Source organism: Heterocephalus glaber, unplaced genomic scaffold (genome assembly GCF_053883595.1).
Source record: "Heterocephalus glaber isolate CG9 unplaced genomic scaffold, H.glaber_assembly_v1.0 deba00000546, whole genome shotgun sequence".
Classification (NCBI taxonomy): domain Eukaryota; kingdom Metazoa; phylum Chordata; class Mammalia; order Rodentia; family Bathyergidae; genus Heterocephalus; species Heterocephalus glaber.
In genome coordinates, this window is record NW_028258147.1 from 8,093,760 (window position 1) to 8,111,106 (window position 17,347).

Consider the following 17,347-nt stretch of genomic DNA (forward strand, 5'->3'; position numbering starts at 1 on the left):
GCCCAAATTATTCACATTCTTAGAAAAGAAGTCAAGCAATCTAAAAGATTGGTCTAACTTTAACAAGCATAATAAAAAGAAATGCCACAATGAAAGAAACCCTGGAAGGTTGGTGCTTTCTAATGAAACTCAGTCTTTCTGAGAGATATATGTTATTTTGCAAATATAGAAGAAAACAAATTTTTTCTCATTAGGGAATTTTTATTAACCCTATACAGACCCTTCTTTTAAGAAGATGAAACTACTTGAGAAAAAATACTGAGAAAAGACAGCAAGGGTCAGGTTTCCTTCTCAAATGCACACCTCTGGACTCAATCTTGCTTCACACTCTTCCTCAACATAAGATATTCTACACACCATCAACAGACTCAAGCTCAAAAGAATCTATTCTCTGTAAACCAGGAGGTATGGGAAGCTGGAAGATTTGCAATTCTGCACATTTTATAGGGTTTCTGGCACATGAGGGTTATTTTTAAAATGGGGGGGAAAAAAGCCGGTCTTCTCCCTACCCCCAAACACAGCTGAGCTGATTCAGCACAAATCGGCCCCTAAAATAAAATCTTGGTTTGCAGAGAATAAGCACAGAAAGTTCCAGTTCCAAGGATGATATTTCGGCAACCAAGACGAAAAGATCAGGAGTGGGTGGCTTAAGACAGGCTGACCACAAATCATGTTACAAATGTAAGAACTTTCACCAGAAAACTATGAGCAACTGGGGAGTCCAAAGAAGAAAGTCTTTAACAATAAACAAAGTAATATAAAAGTATTACCTAGGGATATGAGAATCTCAAGGATTCTGCTAGATAATAAATCATTTCCCACAGGTAAGCATACAGAAGGAATTTCCAAGAATGCAGTTGAAACTTCTAGCTTCTTCACTTAAGGATGCATTCTGAAGAGAATATTACAGTATATATCACATAAACAACACACTTCACCACAGAGCTGTGTACACAGCTCAACATCCTGACAGCCCCCAAAGCACAGAAGGACTGTGCACAATTTTCAGCCCAAAAAACCCAAAAACCACCAAGAAATTATTATAAAAAGCATTCAGGTGGCAGCAGGAAGAAAACTACCTTCTGAGGCAACCTCAGAGTCATTTCTATTAATCATCTGTTATCAGATGAAGGAGTTAATGGCTCATGGGGTAAAGATTAGGATCATCCTGCAAACTAATAGGCATTTAAAATAAACTCTGGTGGCCAATACACACTGACACACTCCCATCATATCCAAGTGGAAGAACTCCCACTAGGAAAAAAAGGCATGGTCAGAAATTAGAAGTCATTCAAAACAGCTCTTAACTTGGTGAATATCTTCAGTCATTTGTTAAAAATTTACAGCCACCTTGATGGTAACAGCTGGCACTGGAAGGCAAGGATAAGCAACCTCTTATAAACCTGTCAATTTAAATCACAATGCATTCACAACCTTAGGGCCTGTTTTGATCATTAATGTAAAGGACCTTTCCACAGTGTGAACGATTAAATTAATATGAAATGAAAAATGTGGAGATGACAAAAGAAATGTTTATAAAATTCAAACTAAAGTACATCAGAGGTAATTAAGAATTCCCACACTGCCAGATTTGTGCTTAGCATGGCCAGTGGGTAAGAGAGAGAGCACTTACATGTGTTTTTAAGGAAAGGGCCAACTTTAAATGGGGAAGGGTATACCCCCAGGGAAGTGTGCTGACCTTGAGGAGCTCACAGTAGTTAAGTGAAAAATGCCCCCTCCTAAGAATGTGACTCCTGTCCTTGTTCAGAGGAACAAATACCTATATAGTGTTCCTCAGCTCCTCCCTAGTTCTAGGCCAAGAAAAAACCAACACCTGTCCTTCCTTTCTCCTAGACACTTTCAGGAGTCAGTTACGCCAAGAGATTAAGGAGAGAGAGAAATCAAACTTTACCACTGGCTTTTGCTTTGTTGCCTTTTACCTCCCAGTATCTGCATAATGTGGAGAAGGCCATGGAATCTGACAGTGGTCCTCCGAAGAACAATTTGATGAACATCCCTTAAAGGGACATCTCAAAGACTAATGAGATAATGTCTATAGGGCTGAAAGCACTCAGAAGGCTGATATATGGTGCCACTGCCACCTCCTGAAGGCTGTAGACTAGGACAAGGCGGCTGATGCTTCTTGTAGCACGTAAAGTACGTGTTATACACAGGAACTGACATTATCCCAGAAGTTCTATGACCTATGGACATCTGAGTCAGTATAAACAAAAGGGAAGCAGACATTTCTAGACAGTCTTAAATTTAGCATAGCAATTACAAGCAGAAGCATCTGGGTAAAATATTTAATTTCTATGGGACTCAGTTTATTTGTTAACAAAAAAAAGAAGTGGGACCAGTGTGTAAATTTTGCAAAGTATAGGTGAAAATTCAAAGTGAAAACAATGCTCTTAGAACTCAGTTCCTACTGTGAAGCAAGAGCTCAATAATAGGTGGTCATAATTCTTTAAGATAGAAAAGTCATTGTAAAAAGTGCCTTCCCAAAAAGTAGTCAGTCTAGTTCACAAAACAAATTTGAATGGCATGAAAATTATGTAGCCACAAAGGAGCCACATCTCCTAAATGTGCTTAGACATTTAGAATATTGTATACAGTACTGAAAAAGCTATAAACAATATTTGCATTGCCAACCTACCTGATATAGACATATTCCACAACAGATAATCATTACATATAATATTAACCATTTTCACACTGATTTGGAATTACTGAAACAAAGAGACAATCTCACCTTGCTCTTTGCAGATATAGCAAATCCTAGGCAAATCAGGTAAATCCTACTTCAGCCTCTCTCTATATATTCTTATTCAAGTGCACAACTTCTCCATAGCTGTGAGCCCAGTGCCCCTAAAGTTAATTCACTCAGTAAAAATTCACTGAGCACTACAGTGCACCATAAACCATACTAGACATGGAAATAGTGAGCAGAGTAGATGTGACCCCTAATGACATAATGAAATAAATCTAACAAGAGAGATAGCTATTTACATACAGGGTGTCACATGTATCATCACAAGCTATGAAATATACATTCAAGGTAAATAATTGGGGGATGGAGGCAGCGGGGAGGACGGGACAGAACGGGACACATCCTGGAAAACTTCAAGAAAGCCACATTTAATTTGGATCTGAAGGATAAAGAGAAAGTAAATGGGGGAGAAAATGAGAAACATAAGAGGGCAATTCAAACAGAAAAAATTCTAAGTACAAAAGCCCTAAGGTGAGACGAAACAATGCATTGAAGAAATACAATGGAAGGCAGAAAAGTGGTGCAGAAGGAGTATGTGATTCTCTCAGAGAAAGCAGGCTAGAACCACGTACTATAGGATCTTCTAGGCCACCAGGAGCAATGGAAGCCAATGTTATTAGATAAAGAAGAAACACAAGGTAAAGGATATCGGCAAAGCCCCTATTGGTAGAATGGGAAAACGTGACTACAGGATCTTCTAGGCCAGCAGGAGCAATAGAAGCCAATGTTATTAAACAAAGAATGAACACATGGTAAAGGGCACCAGCAAAGCCCCTATTTGTAGAATGGGAAAAAGTGACTGTGGGAGAACCGATAAGACTTTAGAAGTATAGGCCAGAAAAGATACAAGACAAGGTAGTAGGAGTGTGGAGGAAACATTCAGACAGCCACTGCTTCACATGCTCAGTGTGAAGGCTCTGGATTCAATTCCCAGTATAGTACTGCAATAAATAAATAAATAAATACATACATACATACATAAACAAACATTTTTAAAAGGAGGCACCAGAAGAGTGGAAGAGATCCAGATGCCTGACACAAAATCATGAGGTCTTCTTCTCTGAAAACTATAGCACTCTGAAAAGAGAGACTGAAGAGGATATCAGAAAATGGAAAGACACCCCCTGCTCCTGGGTACGAAGGATCAATATAGTGAAAATGGCCATACTTCCAAAACTGTTATATAGATTCAATGCAATCCCAATTGAAATCCCAGCAGCACACTTCACGGACCATGAGAAAACAATCCCAAAATTCATTTGGAACAAGAAGAGACCTAGAATAGCAAAAGTAATTCTGGGTAACAAAGACATGGCAGGGGATATCACAATCCCCAACTTGCAACTATACTACAAAGCTACTGTGATAAAAACAGCATGGTACTGGCAAAGAAACAGACCTGAGGACCAGTGGAACAGAGTAGAAGATGCAGAAACAACTCCAGACACACTCAGTCATCTTATCTTCGATAAAGGAGCCAAACACCCTCATGGGAGGAAAGATAGCCTCTTTAATAAATGGTGCTGCAAAAACTGGATTTCAACCTGCCAAAGATTAAAACTAGACCTATATCTCTCACCATGCACTAAACTAAAATTGAAATGGATTAAAGATCTAAATATTACAATAGAAACACTGAACCGGCTGGAACAGAGGTTAGGTAGAACTCTTGAAGACATTGGTATAGGAAAAGTTTTTATGAACAAAACCTCAGTTACCCGTGAACTAGCACAAACAATCAACAAGTGGGATCTCTTCTTATTATAAAGCTTCTGCACAGCAAGAGAAACCACCAGCAGTGTGAAGAGATAACCCACAATGTGGGAAAAAAATCTTCACCTGCTGTTCCTCAGACAAAGGCCTACTATCTCGAATCTATAAAGAACTTAAAAAGATCAGACCTCCCAAATTTAAAGACCCAATCCAAAAATGGGCATCTGAAATGAACAGGCATTTCTCACACAAAGAAGTAGAAATAGCAAACAAACATATGAAAAAATGTTCAACATCACTGGTCATTCGAGAGATGCAAATGAAAACAATGCTGAGATTCCACCTCACTCCAGAAAGAATGGCTGCTATCAAGAAATCAACCAATAACAAATGCTGGGGGGGGATGTGGGGAAAGAGGAACGCTCCTCCACTGCTGGTGGGAGTGTAGACTGGTGCAACCACTGTGGAAATCAGTATGGAGATACCTCAAAGAACTAGGACTGGAAGTCCCATTTGACCTAGCTATTCCCCTGATGGGTATCTTCCCCAAAGAAGTAAAAGAATCATACCATGGTGATACATGTGCACCCATGTTCATAGCAGCACAATTTGTAATAGCTAGAATTTGGAAACAGCTCAAATGCCCATTAACTGGAGACTGGATAAAGAAAATGTGTTTTTTTTTACAAAATGGAGTACTACTCAGCCATAAAAAATGAAAACTTAGAGACATTTATAGCTAAATGCGTGCACATTGAGGCAATACTCTTAAGTGAAATAAATAGGACACACATGTGTAAATACAGAATAGTTTCTCTGGTGTGAGAAACTGAAAGTGTAAATAAGGACTAAAAGGTATAATAGATAATGTGAAACAGGAAGAAAAGGGGCAAAGGGGAAGGGGAAGTGGGAGGGGTAGGGGAAAGGAAAGAAGGGAATGGAATTAATATGAGAAAATGGAAAAATGGAAACAAAGTCTTTGTAAACAGGGAGGGATGGAGGGGTTGGAGGGAGGGCAGGGGAAGGGGGAAAAATAAGAACCAAGAGAGATTATGTAAAGGTGCAAATTCCTGATGATGAATGTCATTATATTGTATATCTAAAATGTATCAATGATTAAAATGAATAATTGATAATGTGAAATTGGAAGAAAAGGTCCAAAGGGGTAGCGGAAGTGGGACGGGTAGGGGAAAGGAAAGAAGAGAAAGGAAAAATTATGAGAAATGGAAAAAATGGAAACAAAGTCTTTGTAAATAGGGAAGGGTGGAGGGGTGAAGGGAGTGCAGGGAATGGGGAAAAAATAAGAACCAAGATGCATCATGTAAAGGTACAATTCCCAATGACAAATGTAAATGTATTGTATACCTAAAATGTGCCAATAAAAGAATTTTAAAAAAAAATCATGAGGTCAGTTTCAGACACACTGGATTTATAAGTCTGACACTCGTGGAGACAATTCCCAGCTCCACACCCCAAAACTATCTCTCTCAGAAAAGGTAGATTTTAAAAGAAAACAATCTAAAGCAATCTGGACAGAAATAACTCTCAGTAAATGATTTATAGTGCCATAACTTTCAAAATGCCTGCATTTATCAAGAAAAATGCCCAATTGTACGTGCCTAAAGAAAAGCCAGACTAGTTCACAGAACAGATTTCAATAGCATGGAAACGATACAAAGGCAGCCACTAGTTTACAAATAAGACCCATTCCTAGCTAACATTTGCTTATTCAAAGAAATAGTAAAAAATATATTAAGAAACAGGCATATATTTTGGGCCTGAGGTCTCTGGTGATAGGACAGCTGGCAACGAGCCTCCACTGCCAGCCCTGAGGCAACAGTACTCTGACTTCCTGCAAATCCTAAACTCCGTCTCTTCCACCAACTTTGACCCTCCAATTGTTGAAGCAAGCTCCAACTTGGAACACAATCGTTCCCATGGTGATAGGAATTCTGCAATTAAGGGACAGGAGTTATAGGAATGATTCATATGTCACTTATAAATGCTGCTTCACATGGATTTTAAAAATCTTGAGACTTGACTTGAGATACTCTGTAAGATAACTGCAGGGAAAACACCAATGAAGATTCAGTACCTTGAAGATGTTATTAATTACCTTGTTCTACTGAAAGTAAAATAACAAGGCTGTGCAAACTCTTGCTTGCTACAGGCTGACCTCCAAATATTAAGAGAAATGTATGAATACACAGAGAGAAATTGCTCCTGATATTAGAATAGGGAGGTGACCCTGGTTCTGGGACATCAATCTCATCACCTTATTCACACACCTAGGATATCATTCTAGAAAATTAAAAGACATGTTGAAATTATCAGATTCTATTTCATGAACAACAGAAGAAATTAGCAACAAAGTTATTTACCATGAATATTCTTAGTCAAGATTTTCATAAAAGGATGGCAGATGGTAAACAGGAGATGGGGAGGGTGAGAGGATGTGCACGTGTTCTACCACTCCCTCACTTCCAAAAACACACACTCACTTTAACACAAGCACGTTCATTTTGGGGAAGCAAAAGCCCTGATACCACAGCTAATCAGATGCCAGCTGAATCTGTGCAATGGGTTGAAAAGGCAGTAAAGTCAATAAAACCATGGAAAAATATTGCCATTATGATGCCAGTCACATGCTGATTTATTTCACAGCCCGGAATAAATCTGAAAAAGCAGAGTTTTGCTAGGCTCTATAAAAAAAACAAACAAACTGGAATATTAAGCAACTCCCAACCACTCACCTTCCTAGCATCTGGACAAGCTTGAAAGACCATCATCATGGGTTCTCATAATACAACTCCATGAGAGGGAGCACAAATAATATTCTCAGTTTCTGAATGGTCAAACCAAGTCTCCAAGAGCAATATACTTAATTATGGCAATGTTATGCCTTATGTATAGATGTGCCCCCAAAGCCTCGTGCTTTTTTCAGAGGTGGCTGAATGTAGAGTGTGTGATTGATTCATGGTGGGGCTAGGCCCAAGGGCACTAGGATTAAGGATGTGAGTGCTACCCACCCCAAATAGTCTGAATAAGATAAAAGGGGCAGTAAGATGCTGTTAAGTTCCCTTGCTGCTTTGCTTCCATCTGCCGTGAACTGTTTTTTCTCAGCAACACCCTTTTGCCATATCTTAGAGCCATCCAACAATGGACTAAACCTCTATGAACTGTAAGCCAAATAAACCTTTCACCCTTTAACTTTGAGTGTTAATTTTGTCTCAGCAATGAGAGAAAAGTAACTAAGACAGGCACATACCCAGAAATAAATCTAGAAGTAAATCAATGTGAATTTCCGTAACTGGGATGGAGGCCATCAAATCCAACAAACACCTTAGCAGGTTACCTTCACTCTTATTTCTCTTCATTGTAGACATCTTTCAAAACTATCATATGACTGACTCTCTGGGAAGGTCTAGACAAAAGATGATTTTACCCCTCTATCTTTCTTAAGCTGTGAGAGGGTGCCCTAATCAGCTTCTGTGCACACAGGCACACATGCTCCCTCATGGTGGCTCTTAATCACCATGTGCCATTCTGAACAGCTGCAGAGGTCTGAAGGGAATTTGTGGAAATATGCAATGATGTGCTAGCCACCCCCCTGAGGCAGCTACTGCCCTGCCTGCTCCCAGATGAAGCAGCACAAGGATGTTCACTGCCGAAATTGATGGGGCCAGAAGACAGGCAAGTGGTTTCAGGTGGTGAGTCAGGAAAAGCAGTTTGCACCAGGAATGTTCCAGCCCAGCAGAGCTGAGCTGCATCTGACTCCCTATGTGGGGATACAGTATTCATCATTTATACAATGTCACCATGGGGGACAAAACTCAGGCTCAGCACAAATAGAATCCAATCAACTCTGTTGCACAGGAACCAATAAACGAGGTTTCTCTTACTAAGAAGGGCCTAATTGCTTAAGAACTGACATCATACCTGACACTTGAGGTCACTCCTTTTATTCTATGATGGAGGACTTTACAGTGGCCTGGCACACCGTCCTTGAGAGCAGAATTTCGGGCTAAGCTTCCAGGACTATTTAGTAGTGGTTGCAGGAAGGTGTGATCTATGTTCCCAGGGATGAGAGAGAATGAGGGAAGGGCAATCGTCAAAGAAACCAGGTGGGTGCCTCAACACCTGTACTCAATTGGCTGCACAGGAATTCAGTGTGTGCTGCCACTCTTGCCATGTGACTCTGGATGGGTTTCTTTAAAAGTTCACACAGGTGAGGAAATTCCTTGGTTGTCTACATGTAACTGTTTATGAGCCAGTAAATGAGTGATATGATATCAACTGGGCGAAATAGAGATGTCAGACACTACATCAGATAAAAGCAGATCTAGAATCTGAAAGAGACTTCAAGTCATCATTCGCACTACACTTCATGAATGAATACAGCATTCTGTCAAGTTTTATATAATGACAAATGACCCTATTTTCTGGAGGAACCTGAGGAGATTTAATACTCATTTTAGGAAATCCAGTTTGGTTTTTCTACCTGAAAATTAGCAATTTCATCTTATATCTAACCTCAGAATCTCATACTGTAATTTATCACCTTAGTGACTATGGTATATAATAAAACTGGTTATATTTTTACTTATATTTAATTCATTACTTTGACATTAGTCCAAAAGCCAGATCATTATCAAACTTGTCACAACATCAATACTTTAGGTAAGGAATGCTAATAAGGCTTTAATGTTTTAAAGACAGGCATAAAAAAAAAAATTGGCCTTAACTTTCTAAAGCTACAATAAAAATCGAACCAAAATACATTATTTCTCCTAGAATCTCAATTGAAGCAAAGTACAGAAAACATGAATTATAATCCTTCCTTGCATTTCTCTCAACTGCTATCAAAGGAACCATTCCTTTTATTTTCTTCATTCACCCAGAACATAAAGAAGTACACAGGACTTTTGGAGTGGGGAAGTGAGGCAAAAAAGAAATGTTTAAAAAGCTCACTATACTCATAATATTCGTAAATATTATGCTCTAAGAATACTAGAAAATGCAACCTAGAGTTGCCAAGCTAGTACACCAGACTACAGTCAAATGCTATACAAAAATCTGCACAGGAACTATGAGAAAGCCACATATCTTTTCCCCTCTAAAGTATCCCACAGCACCTGCATGAAAGGCTAGAGGAAATTTTACAAGCCCGAGAAGCAGAAATAGCATTCATGGTGTAGTACATTTCACACCTGCATTTCTCTCCTGTTCTAGGGGAGCTCAACTTCCCCTCCCCTATAGCCAACCTATCCCTCAGAAGTAAGGCAAACATAAAGAAGCAGCAACTTTCTTTCACCTGCAAATCCCACAGCCCCAGACTTTTAATGGAGGTGGCTGAAGAGAACAAGAGAGCCAAGTGAATGGAGCTCAGGGCAATATGCAATTATTGAAACTGGAATTGAGCCTGGAACCTGCCGTGAGAGCACTAGCAATCAAACTGTGGTCAGGGCCTCAATTTTAAGCTTTTCCCACGGGGTACCACTTCCTGACAAGAGACACGCCTCTCTCATATGACAGTAATTCCACTTGACTTGGGGGAAGAGTGTCATGTGCTGGTAAGGGGCCCAGAAAGGGCCAAGTGTAAAATAATCACCTCCAAAAGAATTGGGTTAAGTCCAACCCCTTGTGAATATTATTTGGTCATCACTTACCTTCTTCCCAATAAGCTTTTTTCGAAGAAATTCCCGGGCCTCAAACATGTAGGGAATGTCATACAGAGGTCGTAGTTTCTTGTTCTTATCCTAAAAGCAAAATAAAATACATCAGGAATGAAAACAGAACAGAGTCAATAGTTCAATACATTGGAACATATGTGAAATTGGCTATCTCCCACTATCACAAACATGTAAGTGCTAGACACCTAATAAATTATTAATAAATATTTGAAATAGTTTAGTGGGAGTAGGGTCGTTTTTTCACATGACAAGCTTGCCAGGTATGACACTGCATGTCTATAATCCCAGGTCTCAGGAGGCTGAGGCAAGAAGATCCTAAGTTCAAAGCGAGCCTCGACTACATGACAAGATCCTTTCTCAAAAAAATAAAACATAAACAACTCACAAAATAAGCTCAAAAATAAGCAATGGAATGTTTGTGATTACCCAAGATTAAAAACAAGTGTTCATCAACAAGAAAACAGCTACACAAATTTTAATATAAAAGTTCAAAAAATAGTAGGACCCTTGTAGCAATGTGTGCGCCTGTGCACAAACAAAGCATTGTATGAATATATGTATATATCCTGGACACAAAATCTTGGAATTTAGCATAGTAATAGAAGAAATGCTACAGATATAAAATAGCAACACAAAGCAGTTCTGATTAGTGCTAAATAATGTGAGACATACTAAGGAATAAATGTTCTAAGAGTTCAGGGAAGTGAAAGAAGTAATCAGGAAATACTTCACTGATAAGGTAGGACTTAATGGGAGTGTGCAGACAAGAAAAAACAAGGAAGAAAATTAGAGATGGAGAGCACAGAAAAAGAAGAAAAGGAGAAAGGAGTAAAACACAGGCTTGCATGCACGTGCACACACATCATCTCATGGATCCTAGACTCCTCCCAAAAAGATAACTGCTCTGAGCAATGTTATTTTCAGATGATGTTTTAGAAATGAGTTAACACGAACTGACAACAGAGTGCAGAGAGGGGATAAAAGAGTGGAGATCAATACTGAGTCATAATGACAGGTATAAGAAGTCTCCAGATGTTTGCCTTTTGTGGGGGGTGTGGAGATAGGGTGAGTATGTATAAGAAATAAGAGAACAGGACACACATGTATAAATACCGAACAGCTTCTCTAGTGTGAGAAACTGAAAGTGTAAATAAGACTAAAAGGTATAATAGATAATGTGAAATAAGAAGAAAAGGGGCAAAGGGGAAGGAGAAGTGGGGGGGTAGGGGAAAGGAAAGAGGGGAATGGAATTAATATAAGAAAACAAAAAAATGGAAACAAAGTCTTTGTAGACTTGGGAGGGGTTGAAGGGAGGGCAGGGGAAGGGGGAAAAATAAGAACCAAGAAAGTATGTAAAGGTGCAAATTTCCAATGATGAATGTCATTATATTGTATACCTAAAATGTACCAATAAAATAAAATTAAAAAAAAAAAAAGAAATAAGAATGTGAGGGGAAACCTGAGCTTTTTCTGGGGCCAGCAGGGTGCCGGATGTTCTGGCTTGTCTACTGACCGTCCTTTTTACTGAGCCTCAGGGTCCTTGATTGTACAACACTATATCCCCCATTTCAAAGTCTCCTGTCCTCAACAATGAACACATCTAGAGCAGGGTATAAATACAGCTAGTCAAAGCAGGCAGAGTATCAAGATGGCAGAGAGGTGAGTGACAACAAAATTCAGCCTGTCCAAGATGCAGAATCCATGCACTGGAAAATAATAACTTCGGGAGGAAGAAGGAGGGGGAGGAGGGGGAGGAGGGGGAGGAGGGGGAGGGGGAGGAGAAGAACAAGAAGAAGAAGAAAAAGAGCAGATAGCCAGGAATAAGGAAGGAATGGACAGGAAAATTAAAAGCTACAGAGGAAGTTTGGGGGAAGAATCTCAGCTCCTAGCTCCTGGCTTGTGGGGGAGCCCTGCTCTGCAGAAGCAAGGTGAGTGCTGGAGGCTCCACGGAGAAATGATGGTGGTGGACTGAGCCTGCAATGCAGGCCCCAGGGGGAGCCCATTGTTGTGATCTGTACAGACAGTGCAGGGTTTTACAGTGAGAGAGTAAAACTCTTCCTCCATACTGCAGGCAACAACTGAGCAGGGATCCCAGCACAAGTGCCATATTGCTGGAGAGTGCTTGGTGGGGCACCATCTCAGGAAGGAACTGATCATTTGAATCTGGGACTCAACAGCTTGGGGAGGGCTTCAGGGTTCCCAGTGTTACTCTTCCACAGTGACTGGGTGAGAGACAGCCCCAGGAGACACCCATGGATAGGAGCAGACTGGAAAGAGAACCCTTGGGGGGTTTAAGCTCTGGCCAAGAAGCACACAAGCCCTATGTTCTGAAGTGGTAGGCCAGGCACAGCTTGAGCTATGCTGGGCCTAAAGTGCCAGCATTGAGTACTTGAGCCCTCAGCCTACTGCCTGCATCCAGTGTAGATGTGGGATGTGACTGCCTTATCTACTGGCATGAGCAAGGACTCGTCTCAGCTAGGACACTGCTACAGCCTGTGGTAAAGGGCCCTCTGGAATGGTAAGGAGCAGAACCTCACAAACACACAGGCTGTAAGGCTAGGTGAAAAAACTGAATTGCTGGACTCCAAAGCTGAGATTCCAGGAAGAAAACCACTCATTAAAAAACAGAGAAATTTTACTTTCTGTTTTTGGACTCTTGGGGTGTTTGTTTATTTGGTATTTTTCCCTCTTTTTTCTCTTTCATCATTTTTTTTCACTGGTTTACTGGGATCTGGGGGATTTTCCTTCACCTTTCCCCCTTGTTTTTCCCTCCATTTTTTTCAAGTTTTTTTTTTTAATCTTTATTCTCCACGTCATTTCTTCCTTTTTCCTCCCTTTTTTTAATCTTCTATTTTCTTCTGTTACCTCTACCTAATTCTATAAGCATAATTCTACTCCATAATATGATCATCTATTGTCCTTCTCATCTCCCACTGCTTAATTTTTCAAATTTTTCCTTTTGTTTTGTCTCGTTCCCAACCCCTATATATGTAATAGTATAACCATTAAAGTATATTAATCTTTAGATAGCGAAGTCTATGTTATTACTGTTGAATTCTTTTCTATCATTAGGGGACTTGAAGTTGTATTTAGTACATATTTCAATATGTTAATATCTGGGTTGTCTTAGTGCTTATACTATAATTGTAGGTTTCTTTTCTATGGTTAAAGTCACATATTGATTTTTATGGTATGGCAATATTCAATTTGTCTTGAACAACATTATTGTTGCTAATTTGCTTGACAATGCCAGGCTCCCATAATTATTGCTATTAATGGGTTTTGTCTATATACCAACACCCGGATTAATTTAAGAATACTGTTCTCCATTCCTGTAGAACTGGGTGTGAGGCCAATTGCACTGCATCCTCCCCTCTCAAATTAACAAGAGGTGGTCAGATCTTAGGATGGGGCAAAAGACTACACAGTGATACCTTGGTTCATGAATGCATTTATTTGCAAACAATTTGGTTTGCAAACAGAAGCACTTGGCAAAATTTTTTGTTTGCAAATTCTGCAATGGGTGACAAACACAACTGTGGCCATCTTTCCCACACAAACACAAACATGGTCTTCTTTTCCAAAATCATGGAACAAATCAAGTATATGAACCGAGGTAGCACTGTACTTAGCCCAGCCCAGAGTAGATCACTGAAAAGAAAACTAACTAAAGAAACCTCCACACTAAAAACAGTTTTTCCACTATAAGCACCCATACACCTAACAAGTCAAAACAAATGAACAAAAAACAACAGAAATATGAAAAGACAAGGCAACAAACTGCATCCCAAAACTCCCAACTCCCTCAAAGCCCATCCTGGGGGCATAAAGAGGGAGAAAAGCAAAAGGCACACACCTGAATTATTTGAAAGGTTAACAGAGGAAATTTTAAAAAATCAGACAAACATCAACAAAATTATATGGGGGATCTAAATACCCCATTGTCACAAATAGACATAAACTAGACCAAAAAAAAAATCAACAAAGAAGTATCAGATTTGAACCAAACCCTTGAACAAATGGACTTGAGAGGTACCTACAGTCTTCCACTGAACAACTACAAAAAACATATCCATGTTTACAGATGCATAATTCACAACAGCTAAATCTCAGAAGCAGCCTATACGTCCATCAACAGATAAATGGATAAAGAAAATGTGGCATTTATACACACTGAAGTACTACTCTGCCATAAAGAAAGACAAACGAGTTATTTGCAGGAAAGGTAATGTACCTTGAGCCTACGATGTTGAGTGAAATAAACACATAAACTCAAATATATGATTTCTTATATACAAGAAACCCAAATATAAATAAAGAGCCAAATAACTGATAGATAATGGGGAAAAAGAAGAGAATGTTAGCTAGACATATTGGTATGAAAAGTATTAATAATTAAAGTATTAATGTCTCACTCAGACAGCCTGTTAGTTCCAACACGACAAAGATGTTGTCCATTTCTATTTTCTTTAACTCCCCAGTATAATATCTCCATCTGCCACATAGTACATTCTAAATAACTGTAACTGGACTAAGTCATTACAAAAACAAACATGCTGAATGATATAGAAATATCAATGCGAGACTAGAACTGTGTATACAGATTCAGGGATCTCTACGATGCAGTCAATATTTAAAACACACACACAGAGACACACAAACAGAAAGGTGGAAAATCAAGAACTCACTCTTATGCTAGATATATAGTCCCAACTCCCCATTCTCCATGGTTAGCCAACCTAGCCATGCCTTTGCCATCTCTTTATGCATCTCATAAAACAAGATGTCTCTGTATAATCCACGCTGTACTCAAAGAAAATATTAATACATTTTACTTCCTAAATAGCCAACTACTCTCAAGTAAAGAACCTTTATCATTTAATGTCACATTTTAAAACTCAGGCAAAAATCAATAGTGAAGGTAAAAGAATCAAAATAAGTATTTCTTCACATATACTAACTAAGCATTGATGTCTCAAACACATCATAAAACATTTCAGTTCATTGAGACAACCAAGAAATATCTGTTATGAGAATGTAAATAATCCTTTCAGTTTCGAGGAAATTCGAGCTTCACATTAACCATCTGATTGCCATTTACTTCCTTTGTGGAAAAATAAAGTCCATTATCATTTCCCAGGTGCATTCCTAGGGAGTGAGGGCACCTCCTTATTCCACACCATGTGGGGTAATCTACATAATAGCAAGGCCAAGTTCTGACCAAGATCCTCGGATGTAACAACTACTGTCTAACAATTATAGCACTAACCAATTCTGGAGGAACAAAATAGGGAATTTTATAAGGCTCAGGGGTAGGTGTGAGGAGATGTATGAGAGTTGCCTGGCCTAGGGGAATGCAGAATAACACAAGGGTCAGATTATAGATATTTCATAAATGTGCTGAAAGCCAACTGAAAATGGGCCACAAATTAGAGATGTATTTAGGGGCCAAATGTAAGGGGTCAAATGGTTTACATGAGTCTGAAAAAAGTGATGACACTCATTGATACAGTTAGAATGCTCACAGAGAGAGGATGCTAGGTGTCATTAATGAACAGGCTTTTTAATAAAGACAAAAATCAATAGTTATCAGAATCAGCCCCCAGGAGGAAAAAGTACCAACTGTATACATGTTCATGAAGCAACAGAGGAAAATCTATTTACTAAGAGTAGCTGTTTGATTACAAAAGCTTTAATGAACATAGTTTTTTTAAATGAATTCAACAAAATACTGACATTGGCCATACATAGCCCTATGATTTGTCATGGAACCTGACACTTACACTACACCTTACACTACATATTCTGAAACACTATAGATATACAAGGGAATGTCAGTTGACTTGGAACTCCAAAACTAGGAATGGAAAGCAGTATATACAGTTCCAACGAATATTCAAATGAAGATCACGGGATGATATACAACTACACTGTGTAAAAATGGTTGTCTAAATAAGAACCTTGTTTTGAAGACACTCTGCAGGACTATGCAAAGCCAAAATATCCTCCAACGAATGAAAGAAAGTAAATTGTATTCCAACAAACACCCTAATAAAACACATAGCAACTTTGGAGTCTGATTATATGTCTCTCATGAAGCTAGGAAAGAGCAAATAGCACTACCTGAAAATAAGATATCACAAGTGAAAAGAGAATGATCTTGTTACTCTAACCCTTCAGAGCTAGGAGCTATTGACATCTGCAAACACCTTACAAGAGAGATATTAGAAGTCCCTAAGAAACCACAAAATAAAAGCAATTCCTCCAAATTACCAGGTACGTAAAAGCCTTTGAAATCTCTAAGAGGCAATTGAGGTATGGAATATATTCTGAGAAAACAGGACCTTAGCTGAATCTTGCCTGCTTAAAGGGACTGTGTAGTTTAGATTGTAATTTACATGGAAATATTTTTTTCAAAATAAAAATAGAAAAGAATGTTTGCTTTTATCTGGTGGGCAGATAATGCACAAACCAATATGTGCTATAATCACTGTTCCTCCTGAGAAATGACATTGCATGTAGGCCCTGCAATGACTCATATTAGGGATAGAAGAGATAACTTCAGTCATCCATCTCTCTCCTCAAAACCAAGGCCCAACACCCACATCTCAGCATATGAAGATACATTTGGCATTTTTACAGGAAGATATTTTTGGAAAGTTCCTCAACTGGGAGAGTCTGATCAATATTCATTTGGAGGGGATGAGAGGGATTTCCAATCAGGATCTTGCTTCAAGCCCTTTCAAGTCTATTTTTATATAACCTATCCTTAAAAAAACTGTAGTCTTAAAACTTAATGGCCTTCAAACTGGGCATGGTAGCACGGGCCTGTAACCCTAGTACTCTGGGAGGCTGAGCCAGAGGATTGTGAGTTCAATCCCAGCCTGGCAATTTATCTCCTCAGGAAGACCTGAGTCTGAGTCAAAATAAAAAGTTAAAAAAAAAAAAAAAAAAAGACTGAGGATGTAGCTCAGTTCAATGTCCCTGGGTTCAATCCCCCCCGCAAAAAAAAACTTAATAGCCTCACTATAGTACTACACTGGATTTCTTAATGCTAACAGACACATACTATGGGGGGGGAATGGTAGGCATGGCTCAAGCCAAGATTTTAAAAATTCTATTTATTAAAAAGTCATCATGAACAAAGTGAAAGGTCAAAGCACAGACTGTT

The 17,347-nt window shown here is 39.1% G+C and overlaps 1 protein-coding gene across 1 annotated transcript in view; it reads right to left on the bottom strand.

Moving 5' to 3' along the window:
• Snd1 (staphylococcal nuclease and tudor domain containing 1) overlaps positions 1-17,347 on the bottom strand; it is a 437,205-nt gene that overhangs the window by 270,844 nt on the left and 149,014 nt on the right. The window contains exon 11 of the mRNA XM_004856405.3: positions 10,153-10,242. Coding sequence (XP_004856462.1) covers positions 10,153-10,242 — 90 coding nt within the window. The remainder of the gene's footprint in view (positions 1-10,152; positions 10,243-17,347) is intronic.